Source organism: Talaromyces proteolyticus (genome assembly GCF_021365285.1).
Source record: "Talaromyces proteolyticus strain PMI_201 chromosome Unknown BGW36scaffold_9, whole genome shotgun sequence".
NCBI lineage: Eukaryota > Fungi > Ascomycota > Eurotiomycetes > Eurotiales > Trichocomaceae > Talaromyces > Talaromyces proteolyticus.
The window spans coordinates 1561030-1586491 of NW_025764285.1; the positions used below are offsets into that span (position 1 = coordinate 1561030).

A 25462-nucleotide genomic window follows, 5' to 3' on the forward strand; every position below is an offset into this window, starting at 1 on the left:
TATTATGCCTTGGGATATTTAAACTTCATTATGGAAGTGCTTTTTCAATCGTCGCAGTCTCATGTGATGTCTCATGTGATGGTTAAAAAGCACCTTATTCCCATTCTAGTTTTTCTGTATCTACTCAAAAAAATTAGGACATGGATTGATATCTACCTTTTACGGTCGATCTCCAGGATATGTGCTTTTCTTTTTACGAGAAACTGCAATCTTCAGCATCGTTGGTATACGGTTGAAAAGCTTCAGAGGCGTAGTCTCTGGAAGCCTTCACTACGAATATAGCTGCTTGTCTAAACTTAAATGTACGGAACGCAACGTGCACTTTCTGCGGTATATTAGACAAAAATGTAAATAATAAACAGGCAAAAATGCCGACTGCCATACATCTTGAGAGCAAAAAATCCAACGGTGGAGAGAAACGTCCTCAATAAGCATGAACAAATTTGAATATCTCAGACACATCCTCACCGCTAGCCCAAGCGCACAAGATTACCCACAGCTTTTACATAGCTTCTATTGTCAAAGATCATCTTTTCCTTCTGACAAGAAACGGTTTTCAATTGGCTGATTAATGATAATAAGGTGAATTGTGAAGGTTTCGGTCTGCGCATGCCGAAGCCAGCCCCAACGTTCCTCACTGCGGGGCTGTCGGCCGCCACTATCCCTGATGAGGCAATATGATGGCGATCGAGGGTTCTGTTGCGTGAAATTGTTTGATGCTGCTTGGTTCCCAAACAAGCCCAGTCCGGGTATAAATATAATGATCTTGCTCTCTCAGTGCTGATATATTTCAAACCGTATTGATTTGAGCTACCGGGTGTTATTTCCATACAGTGCCCTCCAAACCCTACCAGCTATTCTTACAAAAACCAGAATGAACAACAAAGCAGACGAAGAAAATATTCAGACACAGTCTGAGGCTACTGAGAAACTAGCCAGTTCTGAAGAGAATCCAGAATCCCAGGTTTCCGTATCGCCAGCTGTAAATGGCGACGACAAAGGACAATGGCTGGTTAAATTTGAGGAACATGACCCGGCAAACCCTAAAAACTTTAAAACGGCGTACAAAATATTTCTCACTTTCCAGATGAGTATGTTGGCTCTCAGTGGGTCAATGGGGTCTTCAATTGTTGCTCCGGCCCAATCTTCGATTGGGGCTTATTTCCATGTCAGCGTAGAAGTTACCACTTTGGCTGTGGCTCTGTTCGTCTTGGGTATGTGTCAGCACTCTCAGCTAAGTTTTGGCTTTTATTACTCACACCGGTCCGACAATCCAGGTTGGGCATTTGGGCCTATGATATGGGGTCCCATAAGCGAAGTCTACGGCCGGCGTTGGGGCATGCTTCCGGGCGTATTCATTTTTGGATTGTTTAGCATCGGCAGTGCGACCAGCAAGAGTGCAGCCAGTTTGTTTGTGACCCGATTCTTTGGAGGAATATTCGCCTCCGCGCCTATCAGTAATGTGCCCGCGGCACTTGGCGACTTATATGATCCCCGCTTTCGAGGAACTGCTATGACCTTCGTATCACTGTGTATTGTTGGTGGTCCTACGCTGGGTCCTGTGATTGGCGCAGCTTTGACTGTCAACTCGCATCTTGGATGGAGATGTAAGAACCTACCTCCATATTTTACCGGTGTTTCCCGAAAACTAATGCATCGTGTAAAAGGGACCGAGTATATTGAGTCGATATTCATTTTTACCTTGTTCTTCCTGGCGTTGTTTACGCTGCCTGAAATATACGCACCAGTGCTCCTCAAACGACGAGCACAACACTTGAGAAAGACCACCGGCAAGGAGCAATACTGGCATCCACATGAAGAAGAAAGAATCAGTCTGGACAATGTTCTCACAAAGCATATTAGCCGTCCTATTCGGTGAGGAGAAATACGGAAACGCGAACATGATAGAGCTAATGCTGTTTATAGAATGTTTGTCACAGAACCGATGCTCACTTTCATCGCCGTATATGCTTCCTTTGTTTATAGTCTAGTTTATCTGACTCTTGAAGTGTTCCCGATCGTTTTTCATGAGAAACGGAAATACTCCCTCGTTATTTCCACATTGCCTTTCTTTGGGATTTTGGTCGGCGTGATGTTTGCACTGATAATCAATTTCGCAAATCAGCCCAGCTACGCGCGTGCAGTGAAAAATAATAACGGGCAAGCAGTTCCAGAGGCACGGTTACCACCGATGATTGCTGGGGGAATTCTCCTTTCTGTGGGACTGTTCTGGTTTGGGTGGACTGCAGACCCAAAGTTTTCATGGGCGTTGCCTGTAGTTGCATCAGGTACGCGAAATACCAGTTTATTATATTTCTCCAAGAGCACAATTACTGAAACTGTGATGATTTCATGCAGGTTTTATCGGAGCAGGATTCAACATTGTTTTCCAGCAATGCCTCAACTTCATAGTCGATACCTATGGCATGTACAGTGCGAGCGCGGTATCAGCAAATACAATGCTTCGATCGATACTCGCGTGCGGTTTACCCATGGCCTCGAGACCGATGTTTGAGAATCTAGGAGTCGGGCCTGCTTCTAGCCTGATCGGTGGCATATCTTGTCTTGCAATTCCCGTTCCCTTTTTCCTTATGAAGTATAGTGCAGCACTACGAGAGAGATCGAAGTTTGCACCGACTTCAAAGTGATAGCTAGAGTCATTCGGTCATTGAATTGCCGGGAAATCTGCCATGGCTATTGATGCATTTCGGATGAATGCTATCATAGAACATCAGATCAAGGAAGTCTTCACAGTTCCGGCAATGGCTTTTGCTAATTGTAGGCGTATCTAGAAAGCCATTTACTATTTTAGAAGCAGAGTCGATTACATAGAATTAGAAGACAGTCCGTAAGGTTGGCTCAAATTGAACGCTTATCTCTTCGCAAGTCTAGAAGAGTCCGAGGTTGCATCACTCATTGGTTACTACTCATGCTACTATGTCCTTGACTTATCGCCTAATTAGAGAATAGATATCTCTAAAATTATTGGAATTAAAAATATTGAAAAAAACTAATATAAATACATATAAACTATCCTATTAATTTTATGGAGTTTTTCCACTTTAATATCAATTGATGTATTCTTTATAACTCAGTATTCCGTTACATACCAGATGATGCTAAGTTAACAGTTGAAGATGTTTTTTTTTCTTGTAGAATAGAAAGCGACTGTATTTCTTGGTGGGGTAAAAATGGTAGCGCGGCCCGTTACTACGAAGGGGCATAATCGAATTAACGTGATATAATTCAGCTTTGAAAGATGTGAGATGGCGTGGAAAAATACAGCGGGTTAATATGTCGATCTTTTCTCTTTTCTTTTCTTTTCTCTTTTCCTTTGTTGCGTCTCTCGGCTTCTTAGCTGAGCAAAGTTTGGACCACAATCAGGCAGAAACATTCGAGCGCCACCACAAATAGTAATACTTCAGCTGCCACGCTATGAATTATCATTATTTACTAGGTGATCTCCACTGCAGCGGGCGCCAAGAAGAGTCGCCGGTGCAATCGGACGCTGCCGTAACCGCCCAATGTGACTAGTAGTAATAGTGCTTCCTGCAATGACCTCAGTTGGTCTACGCTCCTTCCACCATTGACCATCTGTGCTTTTTATCTCATTCTCCTGACATGGCCTTTAGAATGTGCATTAATATATCTCAACTTCCAATTGTCTATTGATTGCCTGCTGCACAACTGCCGCGCGTCGTTTCATTGCAAGACGTCATCTGCCCTTGGCATCCCAACCAACAAAAACACTCCGCAGCATCCCCGCATCTGCTGCAATTCCCTCAGCTCGACGACCCTTTTAGACCAGCAACCTCCCCCCATCTCCATGGAATATTTGGCTATCGACATATTCTCCCTTCGTTGATCCACCATCAGCATGTCCCCCCAGCTGGACACTTCAGGGGTGGCTACCGCCACGACGACAAACGGCGGCGGCAACCCAGGTTATATTCTGACCGGAAAACAAGAGCACTGTGAGATGAATCGGGACATCGTGTTTACATCTGAAAACTTTGCTGACTATATAAGACCTCAAAAGAGAACTTTTGAGTACCCAGGTTCGCCGTGAAATTGTCGAGCTCGCCCATCCGACCGCTTTGCGTCGTTTCGGTGCCCCCTTCAAGTCCGAGTTCGGCGAGGTCGCTCCAGTGGATTCAGACCTGCCTATATTACGATTCATTTTTGTCAACCATGTTCGGAATTTCCCTTTTCTCGATCAGGCGAACGAAAAGGAATTCTGGCAAGACCGTTTACAGGTGGTGCGTGGTGTACCAAACGTTCGAATGGGGAAAATGAAGCTGACGATTTTTTAAATAGTTCCTCGAGTCCTTCGCCAATAAGAACATATCCTCGTCCGAAGATCGTTTAGAAGAGACAAAGCGGAAGAAACTGGCCATGAAATGCGAAAAACTGGTTGAACTCATGATGGTTTCGGGAATCCCCACGGCCTCCGGATACGAAGAGCGCATCCGCTTCTCAGAGATGGAAGTCGTGGATCGTGGGGCCAACGAACAAGGTCTTCTAGTGAATATGCCCGATGGACAATCTATCAATGGGTGGGATGTGAATGTTGCGGCGGTCAGGACTACCTCAGTTAAGCGAACCGTTCGATACCATCAACACGCGGTAGGTCAAATTATACAGACTGATAAACCATAATCTCCCGCTGATATGTCTCAAGGAATTCATTCTTCGTGTTCGCCGGACTGGAAAATCGGACCTCTATGTTGGTCGAAGGTACGGCGACTTTGTCAAATTGCATAAGCGCCTGCGAACCGAACTGCCGGGGAAGATGCTGCCGCCTTTACCACGAAAGAATAAACGATCGACCGCAACCTCGTTTCTCGGGGGAGCTGGTAGTGACGATGCCTCCTCTATTTCGTCGCTATCAACCACAAACGGCACGGGCTTGGCTGATGAAGAGCCATCCACTTCGAGACTTAGTCTTGGGGTAAATGTACCATTACTTCATCGATCTCCGTCACGATCATCCATTGCATCAGCCCGGTCCCCCAGCGTGTCTGGGGAATCTCGTCAAAATATTGTCCTATATCGCGAGGAACAGCGTGTGTCGTTGAGAGCGTTTTTACGAACTATCCTGCAAAATAAAAGAGTGGCTGCATCAAAGTCAATGGAAGAATTTCTCAATGAGAACCCGGTCACATTAAACGAAGAAGAGTTGGTTGATATTCAGCGAAGAAAGGACGCAGATGCTGCTCGTATTGAAGAGCAACGAAGGTTTTACGAGATTGCCAGGCAACGAGCCGCCGAGTTGGACGTTTATATGGAGAAATTCCGGCAGGATATTGTTGAAGACAGTGAGTTAGCTCTTTTTATGCCATGGTTTGGTCTGGCTGACATGGGTATAGATGGTCTCACAAAGCTATTTTCGGAGATTAAAGAGAAGGATAGAATCGAAGAACTGAGCCCGGAATATCAAAAATTCGCTGAGTGGCTTCGAATCGAGTGTGTTTACCTACTATTTCAAAGAACTTTGTCTAACAAATTTCTAGGGTGGCTGCCACTATTTATCATCTTTTCTTGGCCGAAGACAACTCTCCAGAGTTGTTTGCTCAAGCCAAAAGAATACATTCACTGGTCCCTTACACCCTTCTCAAGAACGTCATTCGCATTGCCAACCCTGCAGCGGTCATGTCCGGAGTTCTTGACCTTTTCCTTGCTCAGCCCTTCGGATCTCGCTCACTACTACAGCGTATATTTTCAATGACTTTGAATGAAGGAATCAAATCTTTTCAAAAGCCTATAGACTCACTGGTTGCTAAGATTGACGATCCTGTGATCTATGACAAGCTGAAGTCTTTCGTCGATGCTGATGAATCTATCAAGACTATTATTCGTGATGAAGCAGAGAATGAAGATGTCGATATTATCGTTGCAATTCTTAGGTCGGAGCTGTTGACTCCGGATATGAAACCGGAACAGATTGGTAAGATTTTCAATGCATACGTTGCTTGGATCAATGCCGTCGAGAATGTGAGTTCCACGGACACTACTTTTAAGATATTAGTGACTGACAAAATAGATCGACGACGAGATGAAACAAGGCGCTGAGTGGTTCGCGTATTTAAAACAAGTACTCAAGTTATATACTCGTCAGCGCGACAAAACAATGATGCTGAATATGATTGAAGAGGTATTGAATGAGAAACTCAAGACTTGTTCCTTGTTGCTAAACTTTGATTAGCCCGTTACCTTGAAACTCTTCCGCGACCTATTCACGATCTTTTACGAACCACTAGTTCGTGTCTACAAATCAGCCAATGTGTATAACAGTATCACCGACTTTGCCAAATTCGCAGATGACGCTATCGCGGTGATTGAAAAGGCTCAGCGGCAGGACGTTTCGGCGGATCCTAACCAAACAGTGCAAGCATTCATCGATTTGTGTGCTCGCCACCAACACAATTTCTACAAGTTCGTGCATGAGGTTCACCTCCACGACAATGGACTGTTTGGGTCACTCATGTCATGGATTGAAAACATCCTCGAATTTCTTCGCAAAGGTCCTCGCAGTGGTGGCAAACTCGACATCAACGCTTTATTCCAAGGTGCAGTCGACCTCAAACAAATCAATAAAGAGGTCGCTATCGAAGAAGTCAACGCTCTTGTCAAATGGCAGGAGGATAGGAAAAAGTGGCATCACGATAAGACAAGACAGAAAATGGCCGCCGAAGGCACCGGTGCTGGCGAAGGTACTACAATACCCACCGGTGCAGCCTTCCGAACCAGCGACTTTGGTCTTGACGAGGGCGACTTGGAAGAACTCACCATTGCAGATAACGAGTCCGATGAAGACGACGAAAACTCAGAAGACGATGATCTAGACCCGATCGCGGCTGAGCGGCGACGTCGCGCGAGAAAGCAGGATCATTTGCGTCGGTCGGCCGGTGAACCGGTGAAACCGGATGTGAAGGAGGTGTATAAGTTGCAAGACGGATTTGGAATGATGCTTCGACAAGTGTTGGCGGATTGAGCTCTGGCTTTTACTGTTCTTTTGTTTGCTCCATTTTATCTCTTGAATAACCCAGCTCGAAACATTGCGTCCTGTGTTGGTTATTAAACTTGCATAGATAGATAGCAGACTTATACCAAGCACTGAGTAGTAATGGTAATGGATTAGATATATTCTTAACCATCAAATTGCTCTGGATTCCTACTCGATTATGATTGAAATTTTGAGGTCCGTCTCGGAAAAGATGAAATGGATTTAGTGGTTAACTACAGTTTAGCCTTCATGTTTACATGCACACTCTTCACTTGACTATACGCTTTCAAACCCTCTTCTCCCAATTCCCGCCCAATGCCACTACCCTTGACACCACCAAACGGAATCCTCCAGTCCGAATCATTACTCGAATTGATCCAAACCATACCTGCCTCAATCCTGCGCGCTACACGATGCGCCCGCACCAAATCCGTCGTGAACACCGCACTGCCCAAGCCATACGTAGTCTCATTGGCCATCCGCACGGCGTCGTCTTCTGTCGAGAACCGTGCGAGGACGACGAACGGACCAAAGACTTCTTCTTGATAAATGCGCATTTTGCTGGATACGTCCGTGAACACGGTGGGTTCGATAAAAAAGCCCTTTTTGTCGCTAGAAGCAGTAAATGGCCGGCCACCTAGGGTTAATGTGGCGCCCTCGGACTGTCCAACGCGGACGTACGACATGATTCGGTCGTATTGCGACTTGGTGACTTGGGGACCCTGGAAGGTGGTTTCCTCAAACGGGTCGCCTACTTTACTAATATTCTTAACCTGGCTCTTGAATTTCTCGAGGAAAGCGTCGTAGATTTTATCCTGTACCAGAATCCGGGACGTAGCCGTGCATATTTGGCCTTGGTTCGACATTATCCCGATATGGGCCCATTCAACGGCCTGGTCCAGATCGGCATCGTTGAATACTATAAGAGGGGACTTTCCGCCGGTTTCGAGAGTGATGTTTTTCAGGTTTGTGGCCGCCATTTTCATGATTTCGCGGGCTGTTGCCGTGCTACCGGTGAATGCAATTTTATCGATGCCTGTGTGTGAGGCGATTGCGGCGCCTGTAGTCCGGCCAAGCCCGTTGACAATGTTCACGACGCCTGCCGGGAAGCCTGCTTCGACGACTAGGTTTGCAAAGTACAAAATAGAGAGGGGAGTTTGTTCAGCGGGCTTTAGGATAACGGTGTTTCCGCAGGCGAGGGCTGGGCCAAGTTTCCATGCTGCCATGGAAAGTGGGTAATTCCATCTATTCCTCCACATTAGCTGATAATATCAATAATTCGAGTTGAATTGGGAAATACCCACGGAATAATCTGTCCACAAACACCAACTGGCTCTCTCACTGTATACGCGAACTTGTCGGGGGTGGTATCAATAACTTGGCCGAAAGTCTTATCCGCCCAGCCAGCGTAATAGCGAAGCGTCTCAGCGACCTCTGTAAGATCTTCATCTCTAGCAACAGCGAATGGCTTGCCATTATCCCAGGTCTCGATAGTGGCAAGAGTTGTACGGTGTGCCTCTACCAGCTCGGCGAGCCGGTAGAGAAGCTTGCCGCGGTCTGAGGCAGGCAGATCGCGCCAAGAGGACGTGTTGAGCGCTGCGCGAGCTGCAGAGACGGCTTTGTCGACGTCTGAGGGAGATGCGGCGTGAACAGAGGTTATTTCCAATTCATTTCTATGGATGTCAGTTTCGCAATTCAATATCCTATATAATTGGGGCATTATCGTACGTGGGATTGATGGAGGTGATCTTCTTGCCATCTGATGATGGCACCCATTCATTGTTGATGAACAATCCTGTGGGCTGGATGTATGTGTGGCCGTTCGGCGCTGTGAGCTTAACTTTGAGATCCGACATGATGTTGGTTTCTATCATACAACACTTGTCACTCAACAAGACCTGGCGAAATAGAAGAAGAGAAAGAAGAAAGAGGCGAGGAACGTTTGCCTACCCACCTGACTCTCTTATCCCGAGCTCCCTAAACTATGCTGCATCAGTGCATCATCATCACATTGCAGCTGGACCTTCAATCCTTCAGCTCTGGGGTCCGTGATTCGATACGTACTCCGCACGATTATTGGAGAGCTCGGTAGCTTCTCTGTTATCGTGTTTGCCGCGAGGACTTGCCATGTTGGGCCTAGTATATCGCTGCTGTTGCGCTTGGGCTGTCAGGTGGAGACCGACTCGAGGCCTGAAGCAGACTAGTTTAGGGCTTACCTGCGGAGATTGATAACTTGATCTGTTGGACGATATTCATGTATAATAATGCCATTGTTTGATAATGGGATAATGCTAAGTACAAGCAACTGCGTGTGTATTAGGTGGAGACTTGGATAGAACTTTCCTACGGCGCTGCGAGGGAAACCGATTGGCATTCATCGCCGAGACAGCGAGCTCTAATGAGTAGCGCTTGAATACACTTTTAGGTATTATTATCAATGCGTGGATCATAAGAGCTATAGATATTCTAGAATCCCAGGTATTTTCCGGGAGCGTAATTATATGTAGTATCTATGTTGAATATGTTATATTTAGGGGGTTATCCTAAATGTTGTCAACGTAGATGCCTACACATGTAAGTCTAGATATACGTATGTTTATGTTTAAGATTAACATTTGAAGTAGAGAAATGGGTTCAGATGTTATTAGTATATCAACTTCTGAGATGGTAGAATAATTAACAGGGATGCACAACAAAACCCAATGCTAAGAATATGCATAAGCTGAACGCCATTCGACACCCAAATGGAATGCTCGTTACACAGACTCGTAGTAATTACAATCTAGACTGGTCACGCGGGGCTAATTCACCAGGCGCTGCACAGCAATGAGAGGAAGGGAACGCGTCTTGCGAGACTGTGTCAACGCAGATGGCCGACGGCGGTACCCAGAGAGCAGGATTCTTTTCGAAGAAATTCGACGCACGCAGCATGATACTGACGGGTTCGGCAGGCATGATCGGGTAGTCCTCTGTTCTTGGAAAGTGTGAGAGGCCGAATTGCATGTAACACACAATGTCTGTGTTCTCGATCGACTCGTTGCGAGCGGCCCAGTCCACAATGGTCTGGTTGTGTGGGTGGTCATCGCGACCATCGGATTGGCAGACGTAGTCTCCAGCAGGGTAGAGCTCGTAATCATTGTACGGGACAACCCATAAAGATTTGCGGGCGAATCCTGCGCGTTTCCAAACCACACTGCCTGGCTTAGGAAGGAGGCCGGGCGAGTTGTTGTTGAGAATCTTGTAGGCAACTGGTTTGTGACAAACTTCATTAATGATGTTTGGGTTCACAATATCCCATGATCGGCTGGTTTCGTGGCAGTAGTCGACAGCGCCTTCCAGTGCTGTCCGCAGTGGTGTCTTCTTTGAGTAAAATGCGTTTCCGTAGAGGTTGTTCGGAGAGCCGACCGGCTCTTCGGAAGCATGTGCATCGGATTGGATGACAGTGTTATTTGTGCCATCGATTTCCGGGTCGATACGAAGAGAGAAGATGTGCTGATGGTTTTGCGCATTGATGCCTCGCTGCACCTCAGTGCCCCACGGAGCAGCTTGTTCTGATGGGTGCATTGGGTATGTGTTCAGTTGGCCGGTGAGCTTGACTTCGAGTTTGTATGTGCCGTCAAGAGTGAATGTGTGGTAAAACCCATATTCGTAATTAGCGGCAGTGATGATTTGGGAGATGATGAGCTTGCGGTCGCGGGCCGAAACAACGGTTCCATCACGATAGTCAGTATGTTTGAATAGCAGACCGTTGTCCTCTTCGTGAATACAGATCGCGTTCTTGACCATAGCTGCTTCACCTTTTCCAGTTGCAACAATGGCGTCGAGATAGTGGATTGCACCCTTGCAATCACAACCGAGCTTCAGTGAGTTGGTCATAAGACCAGCTCCGTATTCGCCGGTATCAAACGCATGCTTTTTGTGGTGGGGCGTTTCAGGGCTTCCATATGGAACGACCATTTCGACGACACTGATTCTGTTGAAAAGAGTTCGTTCGCGCTCCTGATAAGGGTCGTCAATTCGAACATCTGAGATGACAATACCCTCGCGGTAGTTGAACCCAATGTGCATTTTGTATCCGGCCCACGAAAGCTCATTCCCACGCATGCGGAAAGAAACGCCATGGGGCTGTGTGATATTGATAGGTTTAAGTCGGTCATGTTTGTAGCCGTCGCTGATGAATTCTGGCAAGTAATTGGAACCCTCAAGAGGCACTTGAGTTCGTTCACCATTAACAGTGCGAATGTCAACGCTTAAAATCTCCTCGGTCTCGGTATCAGCGATGATAGAGAAATCGAGCGGATGAGCGTATTGATTGTCGAAGGGCGAATTTCGGTAGTAGGCAAGACCCTGCTGGAGACGACGATCGAAGCCCCAGCGCTCGTCAACACCGATAGCCCAGCCGTCAATGAAGACCTTTGACATATCGGTGATTCCAAGGCCCTTGCAAGCCTCAATTACACGAGGGTCCTGGCGGGATATGCGTTCCATGATGTCGAGATCTTCCAAGGTCAAAGTTGGCATGACTTCGTTCACTTCCTTCCATTCCTCGACCTCAGATTTGGTCAAGTTCACGACAGCCTCAGCGCAGTTGCAAGTTCCAGCCTCGAGGACGATGGCAAAAGCGCGACGGTCTGGTCGTGGACCAAGTCCATTTCGAAAAGCAGCGTATTCACCTTTCTTGGGCTCTCGGAGCGTGATGCAGTTGAACTTGACAGGTTTGGGCGAAATGTACTCTCGAATCAGCTTTGCTGCGAGGGGGATCTCTTCGATGGAGAGTTGGTCTGACTAGTTAGTTGATGACTCGCATGGCTCATAAATGATTGGCATACCTAGTGGGTGAGGTGTGCGACGGCTAATCTGACTAGCAGCAGAGCTGGAGTCATAGTCGTCTTCGCGAAAAATCGTGTACCCGGGAATAGAGGTGGTGTCAGGCGCCATGGTTTATATAAATGCGGCTCACCGCGAAGCAATACAGAGTAAGGATGGGGGATAAGAGTGGTGGTCTGAGAAGATGAAGCGATACGGGCTAAGTCTTTATAGCCGTGCAGCGGTGTCGATAAACAGTGCTACTCGCATGGACCTACCGAAAATGGAAGGAGCGGGGGTTGATGCTTTTATCTGTCGATTGTCTGTCTCGTCTCTTTAACTTCACATCAGACGATCCTCGTGCATCTGCTACAGAGTAGCTGACGATGGTTAATGTCATTATCTTCGAGAGCTTGCTGCATCTACCCGTGACTTTGTTAGACACGGCGTTGTGGTACTCGGCATTTCGAGGATGGTCAAGATTGATATTTGTTTCGTCCGGTATACAGCTATCTACATGTAGTGGTATAGATCCTTTTATGGAAGGCGTTATGGTAGAACATATTATGCTAAGTCGTGGTAAGTTGTATTATACCTTGTATACAACTTGACAGCATACAGCAGTCCTCCTAATAGCAATTCCATATCACGATCCTTCAGCCACGACTATTATTTAGCACGATGAGGATTATTATTAGCTTAGCTCTAAGAAGAAGAGATCGGGTGAACCTCCCGCATTGGGTGGCTTATCTGGCGCTAGCCCAAACAGGGCACAGTCGGGGCCAACAGATAAGATTGGCGCCTTAAAGCGGCGTGGGGCGCGCCTGCGGCTTCTGGAAATGGCAGGTCCAGCCCGGAAGCTGCAGTCGGCCAATGACAGCTTTCCAATGGCCTCTGGCCCCACCTGATCGCCGCATCTGCGGGGAAAAGCTTGTTGCGGCAGAGACTGCAGGCTCAGCTTCGCTTCATCTCTCACTCGCTCGCCGTGGCGCCTGAATAAGTGCAATGTGTCACCGCTCACTGCTGTGATTGGGGCTAATCTCCGAAACAGGCGCACTGCCCCTGCTCCCGCCGTCTGGGGTAGCGGCCTCCTCCGCACGCGGTATTTACTTCATCCCAATAATAATAATTGATAACAGCGTGCCTCGTCTGATAAGACCCAACTGCCGTCGACTACGCGCATATATAGAACCCCAATTCATCTGTTTTATCCGTCCATAGTCTCCTCGACTTCACACTTCTCATTGTCTGTTCTCCCTTCAGAGGAATCCGCTGTCACTGGCCGGAAAGCCACCAAAGATTACAGCAGCCCCTTAGAGAATGAGATATCACCCTACGTCTTTGCGGAACTTTCTCTACATCCCTTCAGATGGACCCTGAAATGACCCTCCCGCTTGATACGACCAAATCGGTCGACCAAAGTATTCTCGATGCGCGCGACCTCGCCGCCCTGGGCCATGACCAGGCCCTGTCACGCAAGTTCGACATCTGGAGTATGCTAGCACTGGCATTTTGTGTGCTCGGAACATGGTCCACCTTCGCCCAAGATCTCGCCAGCGGCTTGACCAACGGTGGGCCTGTCAGTATCCTCTGGGGCCTGTGCCTGGTGACTTTTTGCAATCTTTGTGTTGCCGTGTCACTCGGCGAATTGTGTAGCAGTATGCCAACCGCGTTGGGACAGGCATACTGGGTTCATCGTCTGTGGGACACACCGACGGGCCGCTTCGCGTCGTACATGTGTGCTTGGATCAACACCTTCGGTTGGTGGGCCTTGACTGCCTCACAGATTGCTTTCATGACCAATTTCATGCTGGGAATGAAATTGATGTTTGATAATGAGTGGGCAGGTGCTAGTCAAGGATGGGTGCAGTTTCTAGTCTACTTGGGCATTACAGTACTCTTCACCGTCGTCAATCTGATTGCCTGTCGCAAGGAGAAAGTTCTCCCATATTTTAACAATTTCGTCGGTGTCTGGTTTGCTGGGCTATTCGTCGTCTTCTCGTTAGCTCTACTAATTGCTGTAGGCACCAAATCTGACCTTCACTACCAACCAGCATCTTTCGTCTTTGGCACGTGGATCAATCAGACTGGTTGGAGTGATGGTGTTACTTGGTTCACTGGTTTGGTACAAGCTGCGTACGGATTGACTGCCTTCGACTCCGTCATTCACATGGTTGAAGAGATTCCTGCCCCACGTCGCAATGCACCTAGGGTAATCTACCTTGCTGTCGCCTGCGGTGCCCTCTCCGGCTTCATATTCATGCTCGTCTGTCTATTCTGCATTCAGGATGTCAACGCTATCCTCAACTCTGTAACGGGACTTCCGTTCATTGATCTTGTACAGGAGGCAATTGGCACTCACGGCGGAGTCGCCTTGATTGCTCTGTTCGAATTCAATGGTCTCGGTCAAGGAGTCAGCATCATGACGACTTCTTCACGTCTCACATGGGGTTTTGCTCGTGACTCGGGCCTTCCTTTCAGTAAATACTTCACCCACGTCGACAAGACCTGGAAAGTTCCCGCACGTGCCCTCTGGCTTCAGGGAACAATTATCGGTATCATTGGGGTCCTCTACCTCTTCGCCAGCACTGTTCTCACTGCCATCCTGAGTGTCAGCACCATCGCATTAACCATATCCTACGGCATGCCTATCTTGGCTTTATTGATCGCAGGACGCGATAAACTACCGCCAGGCGGCGAATTCCGTCTCGGCCGTTTTGGACCCATTGCAAACTGGATCAGCGTTATATATTGCTCCATCACCACTGTTTTCTTCTTCTTCCCTAGCGCACCCAACCCTGCACCAGGCGACATGAACTATGCTATTGCCGTATTTGGCGTCATGCTGGTTATTGCCGTTGGCTTCTGGTTTATCAAGGGGCACAAGGAGTATTTGAAGACAGAGGATGCAGCTCGCAGAATCCTGGATGCTCAGCGTTTGGAGGTTGAAGTCGAACCGGAATCGTCTGCAAATGTTCCTATTAAAGCCAACGATACAAAAAAGCCTTGATTTGCTCTTTTGAATCGTTATTAACCTTGCGTATATAGTGTTGAAATATGTTAACAAAGCACGGGCCTTTTTAGGAAATTAATTACTATATATTCTATCCTATATATTTCTATTCCGCTGTTGGGTCGTGCAATAAGCCAGTTGATGTATTATATGCCAAGTATCCTTCTATGGGTACGAAAAACTTGAATCAAATTACAATGGTTTAAATAGTACCGAACATTTCTGAAACAGGTGATAACCTTCCAACCTTCAGTGTATTCTGAATATTAAAACTACTGCACTTTCCAATACCGAAGAAAACCAGGACCAAGGATGATCTTACCACTCAATTTTTCAACTTATATCATGTTACTGTATAAACGCCAAAACTCTCAAGTGATGAATCTACGCATTCAAATAATTATTTCTCAAATTGCTCGGTACAAAAGGTCCCATAAGGTCAACCTGGAGAAACTTCCCACCCTGAATCTCTTCTCTCCGCTCATACAAATCATCCACATCCCAATTACTATTGACGAACCGTCCATTCAAAAATCTAGCCTTTTCCGTACACAACCACACCCCAACGCCAGCCACAGGCTCCGGTGTATCCAGCGCACATCGTTCGAACGAATCAATCGTCATCTCCGTGTCGACAACTCCAGGATGTAGTGAGATCGACACGACATTAGGGGTTTCGGCGGCGACGCAGGGGGATATTTGTAGATTGATCAGTTTTCTAAATGAGTAGGCGCTCATTCCAGTGTATACTCCTTATGCGGCGCCTGATGTCAGTGTAATGATATTCCCCTGGACGCTGCTCGCAAGAGATTTGAGGAAATGGGTTGTCATCAGGAAGGTGTATTTTGCATTTGTTTCCTGATTTGATTTAAAGTCAGAGTCCCGCTCCATTTCACTTCCGGGTTGAGGTAATTGGTAAAATTTCCGGTCTCAGCAACGGATCTTACAAAACCAGCCCACCAGACTCCTGGGTCAAGGTCCCTCAGTGGCCCCGACCCTTGCAGGATAGCGGCGTTGTTTATCAAAATACCCGCGTGGCCATATTTCCCACTCACCTTCCTGTAGATATCTTGCATGGCACTTGCATCCGCGGAGATGATGAGGGTCTCAACAGCTGGATTCAGCTTCACAATGTCGGCGGCGACTTGGTTCAGTTTATTAATGTTCCGGAAAACAAGGATGAGAACTTTTTGTCGGCCTTGGAAAATGCTCGACTAAAACCTTGCTTTTCGCAGAAGTAATCGAAATGTGGTTTCAGTGCAAAGCCTACTTTTGCTCCCAGATCACAACTTGCAAAAGTGATTATTACGACCTTACCGGCTATGGGTAGGTTAGGGCTGGTGGGATCAATTGAGGGATACTGGTTACAGTGTACATTGTTTGGTGAATTGCATACTTTTCACGAAGAAGCCGGGGGTAGAGAGTTCATGATGTTTAAATGTTTTTGCTGGAAATGATAGGATATAGACGGGGCTGGATTAGGCAAGAGCCTCTTGGATTCAATTTTATATTGCAAAGTACAAAGTCTTCGTACAGTATCTGAACTATGTAGGTTCTTTATATAGACAAGAATGACAAATAAAGAATACATGTGCGATTAGCAATCCCGTCGCATCACACTGTCAGTGGTTGTAGCGTGCATTTCAAATGATATTCGGCTGGTTGATAACGTCAAGATGATTCATAAGTAGTATCTAGTCACTAAGAAAACCTTATTAATTCTATTATCAGCATGGACAAGGCTTGTAGCATCATAATCAACTTCCTATGCTCAAAGCGGTCACCCGTAATAGGCTAATCTGGTTAAGGAAGCTGGTCTCTGTCGTCCTGTAGGAGGCTTATAATTCCACTGGACGGGATGGATTCCGCATGTTCTTTTCCTACCTTCTCTCAAATTATTATTTGTATATGAATACATAGACAGTCATAGGGGAGATCGTGCGTGCCTATCTCGAACTTTTCTAGGAGACTCTGGTATAGGAGGCAGTGTCTGCTTTCCTGCTACGCTAAGTTATGGGTTAATTCATCATTAGGTTCGAGGATTAGGCCCATGCTTTGTATTGCTACGCGAATAACAATAAATCTTGATAATCAAATTGAAGAAATGGACACATTCTTCGGTAATATACATATAATTTATGAGAACTATTAAAAGTAATGTACCATCAACAAGCTTTGGAATGTATACAAAGGTCAGGGAAAATTGAAGTATATAATATATCAGCAAGCAAGAAGGCATTCGGTCCCAATAATCGACAAACCAAGCAACGTGCACAAAGGACGAAGAAATTTGTTAGTCAGAGTAGTATATTATGTATACTTTCCATGAAAATTAAACCGTCTTATTCGTCGCGAAGCTCTAACTTCTATTAATAATACGCCTCTATGAAGATCGTATTGAGTATGCGACGTTTATTTGCTTACACTGGGTAGTGCTTAAGAGATTTCCGGTTCATGCCATCTGGTTTGTTAGTATTCTGTTGCTCTTGTTATTATCTATAATTCATTTTAGTGTTTAAGTAACCGCGCTATACTCTGAGGCTTCTCGAGAGGAATGTCTGACAGGTATGTTACGAGCATATCATTACTATACACTAGCAAAATCTTTAATACAGCATTAACCCTATCTAAATAAGGAGTATTAGTGTCTCCTAATTCGCTCAAGAAGGGAATTACACTCGTATACGGAAAACTGCCAACATGAAAGCTCATAAGCATGAATCAAGCTAGTTGGTAATTAATCAATCAGGTAGTTAAATTAGCCAAGGCATATCTACATGAAAGAATCAAACCTAATAGCGAGAAGACCAATTTAAGATTGAGTTTTAAATATAACAGAGGCTTCCATTAATCCGCCTCTAAAATCTTATATTCTAACACTGGACATGTAATAAAAAATACAAGTCGCTTTTAAGTGCCAAGAATAGTGATTTCTGAATATAAGAGTGGAGCTTTCATTAATCCACATTTTGACCCCGCGTTTTAACAGTGGGCATCCAATAAAAAATAATAGTCGCTTTGAAGTGCCGAGGATATCGACTTCTAAATATAAGAGTGGAGCTTTCACTGATCCACATTTAGACCCCATGTTCTAACAGTGGATATCCAATAAAAATTAGAAGTCGCTTTTAACTGCCGAGGATGATAGCGTTGATATTCGTTAGTGTATCTTTTGTTTAACTGATCTTGACACCTTGCCTTAAGAATTCCCAACTTGTTTTCGCCTCAATATAGTCTTTAAGGTCTAAACGGGGATCCATAGATAATCACCCGAGTGTCTGCGACTGAAAGATGAAGAGCCGCAAATGAGCGAACAATTGTACCTGCTCCCACAACGGCGACGTTGACGAAATAACCGGTAGACCCATGCGAAGCTTCCATCGTCATTGTTAACGATTTACTAGCAGACTCTGATGATATTGATATTTTACGCTTCGGTACTATGTTTAAAACTATGTGTTTCTATAGAGATTCAAATACTTAGTTTACTTAATTGTGGAGCATATGACTCGAAGAGAGAAGAATCGGCTAACCTCGGTCGCTTCGCGATAGGATTCAAAACCTCGGCTTGGCTGGTAACGATAGGACCTCGAAAATGCGACTACATACATCTTCACTAATCAAGTCAACTCATAGGCCGTATAATAGTGCAGGAGGGTATTAGGTTCATCCTTCGTCTATTGCATTGCCACTACAACCCTTTTTTCACTCTAGGTTATCTTCACTGGACCGCAGGTCACAACGACTCGACTTCATTCTATACATTATGTGGCTGATTTCGTCAGGTCCATCTAGAGAACAATGGCGGACTACTCACAATACTCGTCCCTTGCTTTAGAGTGGACTCAATTTGTGCAAGTAGAATCTCTTCCCCCCAAGGACGCCTGACCCGTCGCTTGATGACAGGAGAGACTATTTGAACAAATCTCGATCAATGCTTGAGCTTGTAGGATTGATCCTCTCGACCTTGGGTGATGAGCTTTAGATCTTCTCCTTCGAAACAAATATCTGTGAAATAAGACCGGCTTTCCCAGTAGTACCGGCCGCAATATTGTTCTAGTGGCTTCGGAACTGTTCCGGAAACGCGCTCCTCGCTCAGTGTCTCTTCTGCTTCTGAGAATCGTGATCTTGTCGCTTTTATGCACTCTTCAGTCAGCCTAATGAAGCCATTGGTCGAACTTCACATAGCATAATCAGGCTTATGTCCCGTGTGGGCAGCGGAGAGGGAATCTCGATCACATAAGGAAATATCATTATATCATGTAGATTATGCTAGTAAGAGCTCTTACTCGGAGCATTGAGGAGCCAAATGATTCCGTGATGTGTGTTCTAAATATGAGAGTTTTTACATAACTGTAGGTTATTAATAACATCGATGGTCTTATTGAAAAGATAAAGTCCCCTTGTCCAGGCCAGGTCGTGCGCCGCCGTGTAAATGGTTGGCTTTAACAATGACTTATCCTCTCCAGGATTAGCGTCACGTATATCAATTTCGTAATACAGACCATTTAAAAGGAGCTCAACCACGACGAGCATACATTGGGTCAGCTAGATGAGCAGGTCTGAGAGAAGAGAGTACTATGACTAAACAGAAAAAGGGAGGTGTAAGAAGGTTGATTCCTCACCTAGGCTGACGCCAGGGTGGCAGCTATCGATATTAGTTAACCCCTAGTTATGACATAGTTATTTAAGTTGGGTTAATATAACGTTCCAACTAACAGATGTGGTTTTGCCGTTGGCTTGTTAAGCCCTTACCCCGCCTTAAGCCAGCACCCATCTCCACTCGGTCGACTCATCTCTTCCGCTTTCTAAAGCAGGACTCGAACCGATACTGAGAGGAAGAAGCAAAGGTGCCATGTCTCAGGAAAAATTATCTCCTTCTAGCTCAGGTGTTGCTCACCTGGATTCACTGCATCCGACTCAATCAGAAAGCCACGAAAGCCAAAGGTATGTCAAGTAACGATTCCATGCCCAAGACTAGCAGCGCTGTTTATGATAAGAGAATAAATAAACAGGAAACGATCTTATTGTGTGAGTCACTCGAGAACTATTATCTGTCCTCACTACGAGAACTTATTATTAACCACCTTTTCTACTTCAGACAAATCATCTGGACGATTCGTCGCATGCTACAGTGAAATGCAAAAGCAAAAGATGTGTAAACCGCATACCCTTCAGTTCCTCCAATACATCTCAAATCAGTCCGAGATTTTGTCTACAACCAGTACACCAAATTGGCCAGATCGCATACCGTGGCGAGTCGACTAATCTATCACTCATCATGTCTAACCAGGACGGTAACTATGATGTGGTCCACGTACCACTCGAAATGATGAATGGCCCCCCAAACAACTATAGACTTGATGACCTTGAAAGGGACAGGTTACACCGGCAGGGCGCATTTCTGCTCCCTCCACGATCACTGCGAGAGGAGCTTATCGCAGCGTTCTTCAAATGTGTAGCTCCAATGCTTCCCATCCTCAACAAACACCAGTTCATGAGGAGATATCGAGATTCAAGTAAACCCCCCTCACTGTTGCTTCTACAAAGCGTTTTCCTTGTCGGATTAAAGGTCTCGACCAGCTATCAGCTGCATGGTGGAGGTCGATCCAATGCGGTGGCCATGGCAGTTTATAAACGAGCAAAGGCACTCTACGATGCGGATTATGAAAGTGATCGCGTAGCCGTTGTGCAATCGTTAATATTGATCGGTTGGTATTGGGATGGTTCTGAAGATGATTCTGGTAAGTACTTCAATCACATCTCTGAGGGTATTACATGTTCAATACATGCTAGATGTGACGCACACTGGATATTATTGGACCTGCCTTGCGATTGCAGTAGCTCAAGGGTCCGGTATGCACCGCAGGTAAGAATCAATTGCTCAGCACATCCGAACCCTCGTTCACTATCTTAAACAGTCTCTCGAGCTCACTACTTGGTAAACCGGAGACGAAGCTGCGGAGACGATTATTTTGGACACTCTTTACAAGAGATGTCTCTGGTTCGTTATCCCTAAACCGTCCACCAAGTATCAATATGCGTGACTGTGACATCGAACCGCTAGTAGAGGATGATTTCCTCGAAGGCGATTTCGATGGGCTAGAAGGACATTCCCACTTCATTCATAGAAATTTCTTTCTCAAATACGTGGAACTGTGCAAACTTTTAGGTTTGGTGCGAGACCAGATATCGAAGCCTGTCCATAGTCAATTTTTGGATAACGTGATCAGTATCAAAGTGTCCCAATGGTTGGAAAGCTGCCCCGAGCAGCTGATCTGGTCACGATCGAAACATGATTTCTGGTCTGCATTATTGCAACTACATTACAAGTTCGTCAAGTGATCTTCCCAATTCTCATATCTAACTCTCAAAATGCAGTGCAACCATTTGCCTCTTGCACGGCTCTGTAACGAGACCTTTCATAGAAGAGCAGGTCAGCCCTTTTGCCGATGGGACCCTCGTTCTCTATGCTCAAGCTACTTCATTCCGTGCGTCAGGGACAATCATCTCTATTGTGAATTGCCTTTTTGACCACGACGAGATTCGCTTTCTGCCGGCGTCCGCGTAAGTTCTCTTGACTCCCCTTTATCGAGCTGATCATAACTGCCGATCTACAATAGCGTGTATAGCCTGCACTCTGCTCTGGCTATACAAGTCCAAGAACGAATATCAACAAATTATCTCGGCGTCGCTCCGTGCTGGCCAAAAGTTGGTAATTGCATGGGTGCTGTGGAGGAGTTGGAAAGAGTCTGGCCGGTAGCGAAGTCTTTGTATCCACTACTTGGGTCTATTCTTAAAGATACTATATCATAGCTATAGTGATATAGCAGATAATGTTTCTGAGGTGATTGAAATGGCGTGGATGATATGCCACATTAAACAAAGGATTTGCAGGGGATCTAACATACTAGGGTCAGTTTAAAGGATAGGTACAAAAGGCTGAATAAAAATTACAAAGAGCTATCTTGGATGTTAGGCTTCTACAGCCGAGTATTTTCTTTGTCAGGTACGTGCAAGATGAATCCGATTTAGTAACTGAAGACTTTTGGTAACTTACAAGATGTTCCACAGAAACAATGAAATTTACTAGATCACTTATGTCATGATCTAAGGGCTTTTACTGTGGTGAAACCATTATGTATTATAGATAGATGCTCTTTGTCTACTTTGGCTATATAGTAGAACCCTAGGTCCCCCATGTACTACCAGGGACAATCTTCCCTATGTTCAGAATCCACACATATCTTAGATTGTTACAATGTTATCCCAACCCGTATCTCCACACAGATGGGAAGAAGATGACCCCTGCTCAGAGATTTACAAGTAGCGAATGACTACACAGGGCCAAATGCAGGTTTTCAAGGCACTGAGCAAACAAACCCGGAACACCCGGCGTCAGAGACAAATGTGGAAAGGGAGATATTCTATAGGGACAGCAAGTGTTCAAACATGCTCGTACAGTGTCTCTCGAGAAATCGGGACAAAGAGACTGACTTGAGGCAAAAATAAACCTGTCAACAGAGAAAGAATATACTAATATATAAGACTCCCTGGCATATAGTAACCCTCTTAGAAAAGAAAGTGTGCGTTCTAAATATGTAGGGAAGATTGTTCTGGCAGTACACGAGAGACCTCAGAGGTTTTGAAGCCGCGCGCCACAAGGACTGAAGAACAAGGCCACTACAGAGCCTGACGAGGCTTCAAATTCATCGGGATATCACGGACTACCGTAATGGACATTTATATACGATAGCTAGAGTGACACCCCGTATATCGCTAAGGCAGCTGTAACCCTGAACTGAGGTACAAAAGATTCTGATATTCAACACAATCAATAGGCGCAGGTACTTCCATTTATAATCGTGGTAGCTGCCTCCATACTGCCTAACGTAGCCGTTGCCCTCTAGGACACCAGTGGTAGCCTAGCAGTATATCACATGATTTGGGATCCAACTTAGGAGAGGGGCAAGTGTATGAATTCACCACTAACTACCACTACTGACAGTAAAACATTTCAAACTGAGACCACAATATACTAGTATCCACTGCCTATGGCCTGCACAATAGGATCATATACAACACAGACATAATCGTGGTCCTCCAACTGAATTGTCTTCTCATTTGTGCTTCCGTTATCTCCAATATCGCCGAGTTCCCATCGCCAGTTGGTGCCCAAAGCAGGCCAACCAGGACCGGCACTGGGATTCTTTGCGAAATCTGCCCAGATACGTTGCATATACTGACTCAATTTGATCTGCTGGGTGGTGACTGTTCCATATTGGTTAGAGAGAGGATAGGTGCCAAACACCTCAGGGATCTCTGACGAATGCCACGCGCCGGCCTCATTAAACGGGGAAGTATTTGGGAAACTGGCTGCATAACGGTACCGCCAAGCCGTATAACCACTTTCGACCGCATAGTTCGATAATGAGGCTGTCGTACATGTGAAGATGGCATCTGTTAGGATTCTGAAGACATGTTAAATCGAATTATTCGTAGTTAGCTTCAAGGTGGCCGCGAGGATGTCTTACTGGCTTGCCAACAAATATTCGTCGTTGACAATGCCCGCTGCATAGAGGGCAAGGATTGAGTTCTCCAAAGATGACCTTAATAACGAGTTGTCAGGGACTAACATGTTGAGGACTTGATCGATTAAGTTTGTGGAATTCGAAAGCCCCAGAGCCGCAACAAAGACGCGGCCTTCATTGGCGTTTGTTCCAAGAAATATCGGCACATTGGCAAATTTTTTGCTTGATATACTACTGCGCACGTCATTCAATTGAGTTCCATCGTTATCTACAGGGGGGAATAAGAGACTTTGTGATTCAATGAACGCTTTAATTTCCGTCGCTGGAACATGACGCAAGCAGTCGATCGGAGAGGAGGCTGTTTCGCACGAGAAATTGCTGAGAACCATATAATAGCTTTCAAGGCCATCCCCAGTTAGGCCCGCTTGTTGTGACTCCATGATAGCGGCAGCAAAAGGCAATGGTGATGGGGGATTCGCAAGGAGCTGCTTGACCGAATACCCACCAGCAGACTCGCCAAAGATTGTTACTTGGTCAGGATTACCACCGAATTGTGCAATATTATCCTGAACCCATGATAGCGCGAAACGCTGATCCAGGTACCCGACATTCTGCTCACCAAACGGAATTTGCGGCGAACTCGAGAATCCGAAAACTGAAAAAAAACAAAAAATAATCACACGGTTAGTGCAGTTCTGCTGGTTAATGGATAAACTTCCACGGGCACTCTTACTGTTTGTGCGATAATTAAACGTCACAACTACAACGTCTTGATTTACTGCAAAAGACGTCCCATCGTACTGTGCAACGGAGCCGGACCCAAACTGAAGATTTCCCTGCAGATGTTGCGCTTGTCAGGATTCATGTTTGCAATCGGAACAAATATCCTGAGAATTACTGACTCCAAATATCCAAAACAAGACTGGCTTCAGGTTTGTCGGAGAGGCATCAGCGGGAGCATATATATTCAAATAGAGACAATCCTCGCTTTCAGGCAATGGCTGGCCACCTGGATTGTCAAATGTATCAATCATGAATTGCTGGAGAGCACCAGAACCTATAATTTCAGTATGTCAGGCATATAAATGTTAAATTTTGATCTATATTGAATTTAAACCAACCACTAAATTGCTGTATACACGCTGGTGGCAGCTGCGTTGCCTGCAGCGGACTTTTCCATGCTGCTGGCGCAGAGGGAGGTGAGAATCTTTCCGGTGGACTTTGTGCAAATGGAATTCCCTGAAACACGTTCGCTGTGGCATTTGCAGATGGTTGATTGGAAGGAGTCGCTATTGTGCCGACTATGACACCTGATGCTATGGAAACTGTAGGGGTTTGTGCAACCACAGGCGCAAAGCTCGTGATACCCAACACGGCCAAACGGCCAAATACTTTACAGGGTTGTGACAACATGACAATAGCCAGGTGGATAAGGACGCTGTGAATGGCAAAATTATCAGTACTGCATAACCCAAGCCAGGTGTTTGGTAATTCCATCGCTTCAATATATAATCAAACCCAATAATGGGAAGACCAATTGAAAATTGACTTCTGAATGCAAGAGGGGCTTTCACTAACCTACATCTAGCTCTATATTCAATAACAGATATCCAATAAAAAGTAAAAGTCGCTTTCAAGTGCCGAGGATAGCGACTTGTGAATATAAGAGTGGGGTTTCACTAATCCATATTTAGACCCTATATTCTAACAGTAGGTAGTATCCAATAATAATTAAAAATCGCTTGTAACTGCCGAGGATGAATACTTTTGAATACAGTTGTTATTCCCACCCCACACATATTATGGACCTTGCACTAATGCGGCAGTAACTTGCGGTCTGCTCGTATTGGCTACTGCACCCCCTGGCTAACCAGTCTCGACATCTCGCCCCGAGATTTCCAACTTGTTTCAAAGGAATCTGACGTGCCTCCCCAACTATATAATGTGGACTCTATTCTGATTCCATCTCCGCTAATAAAAGTGGATGTTTTGCTCGGCTCCAGTCCAATAATATTGTCACCAGGTAATAGATGAGCCGTTCCACCATCAATCTATGAGATTCATCCTGCCCCACATCTACCAACGGTGATAGAAATCCATCGGACA

The 25462-nt window shown here is 45.7% G+C and overlaps 8 protein-coding genes across 8 annotated transcripts; 4 read left to right on the forward strand and 4 right to left on the reverse strand.

Annotated features, from left to right (window-relative positions):
• The first annotated feature begins 812 nt into the window (after positions 1 to 812).
• BGW36DRAFT_418666 (major facilitator superfamily domain-containing protein) lies at positions 813 to 2908 on the forward strand. The gene is made up of 5 exons (XM_046219434.1): positions 813 to 1214; positions 1278 to 1607; positions 1668 to 1875; positions 1927 to 2288; positions 2359 to 2908. Exons 1-5 carry the CDS (start codon positions 875 to 877, stop codon positions 2646 to 2648), a joined length of 1530 nt encoding a protein of 509 aa, XP_046069764.1. The 5' UTR covers positions 813 to 874; the 3' UTR covers positions 2649 to 2908.
• A 595-nt stretch (positions 2909 to 3503) lies between these two features.
• On the forward strand, positions 3504 to 7198 carry BGW36DRAFT_216188 (PX domain protein). The gene is made up of 8 exons (XM_046209972.1): positions 3504 to 3974; positions 4030 to 4259; positions 4318 to 4626; positions 4682 to 5318; positions 5370 to 5466; positions 5514 to 5994; positions 6044 to 6154; positions 6206 to 7198. The coding sequence occupies exons 1-8, from the start codon at positions 3878 to 3880 to the stop codon at positions 6992 to 6994; spliced, it is 2751 nt and encodes a 916-aa protein (XP_046069765.1). The 5' UTR covers positions 3504 to 3877; the 3' UTR covers positions 6995 to 7198.
• A 41-nt stretch (positions 7199 to 7239) lies between these two features.
• BGW36DRAFT_399256 (putative betaine-aldehyde dehydrogenase) lies at positions 7240 to 8862 on the reverse strand (the record flags this gene model as incomplete). The annotated part of the gene is made up of 3 exons (XM_046218501.1): positions 7240 to 8251; positions 8311 to 8679; positions 8735 to 8862. The coding sequence occupies 3 exons, from the start codon at positions 8860 to 8862 to the stop codon at positions 7240 to 7242; spliced, it is 1509 nt and encodes a 502-aa protein (XP_046069766.1).
• Positions 8863 to 9781: 919 nt separating this feature from the next.
• On the reverse strand, positions 9782 to 11944 carry BGW36DRAFT_301072 (peroxisomal copper amine oxidase; the record flags this gene model as incomplete). The annotated part of the gene is made up of 2 exons (XM_046211664.1): positions 9782 to 11787; positions 11836 to 11944. The coding sequence occupies 2 exons, from the start codon at positions 11942 to 11944 to the stop codon at positions 9782 to 9784; spliced, it is 2115 nt and encodes a 704-aa protein (XP_046069767.1).
• Positions 11945 to 12791: 847 nt separating this feature from the next.
• Positions 12792 to 15053, forward strand: BGW36DRAFT_384366 (putative amino acid permease family protein). Its single transcript, XM_046216779.1, has one exon. The coding sequence runs from the start codon at positions 13182 to 13184 to the stop codon at positions 14820 to 14822; it is 1641 nt and encodes a 546-aa protein (XP_046069768.1). The 5' UTR covers positions 12792 to 13181; the 3' UTR covers positions 14823 to 15053.
• A 156-nt stretch (positions 15054 to 15209) lies between these two features.
• Positions 15210 to 15563, reverse strand: BGW36DRAFT_361922 (uncharacterized protein; the record flags this gene model as incomplete). The annotated part of the gene is made up of 1 exon (XM_046214318.1): positions 15210 to 15563. One exon carries the CDS (start codon positions 15561 to 15563, stop codon positions 15210 to 15212), a length of 354 nt encoding a protein of 117 aa, XP_046069769.1.
• Positions 15564 to 19637: 4074 nt separating this feature from the next.
• On the forward strand, positions 19638 to 22087 carry BGW36DRAFT_384370 (fungal-specific transcription factor domain-containing protein). Its single transcript, XM_046216780.1, has 9 exons — positions 19638 to 19772; positions 19841 to 19856; positions 19927 to 20569; positions 20622 to 20694; positions 20747 to 21157; positions 21207 to 21392; positions 21449 to 21672; positions 21746 to 21834; positions 21900 to 22087. The coding sequence occupies exons 1-7, from the start codon at positions 19681 to 19683 to the stop codon at positions 21639 to 21641; spliced, it is 1614 nt and encodes a 537-aa protein (XP_046069770.1). The 5' UTR covers positions 19638 to 19680; the 3' UTR covers positions 21642 to 21672; positions 21746 to 21834; positions 21900 to 22087.
• Positions 22088 to 22863: 776 nt separating this feature from the next.
• Positions 22864 to 24769, reverse strand: BGW36DRAFT_399259 (carboxylesterase; the record flags this gene model as incomplete). Its single annotated transcript, XM_046218502.1, has 6 exons — positions 22864 to 23296; positions 23360 to 23434; positions 23462 to 24011; positions 24090 to 24192; positions 24259 to 24413; positions 24478 to 24769. The coding sequence occupies 6 exons, from the start codon at positions 24767 to 24769 to the stop codon at positions 22864 to 22866; spliced, it is 1608 nt and encodes a 535-aa protein (XP_046069771.1).
• Positions 24770 to 25462: the final 693 nt, after the last annotated feature.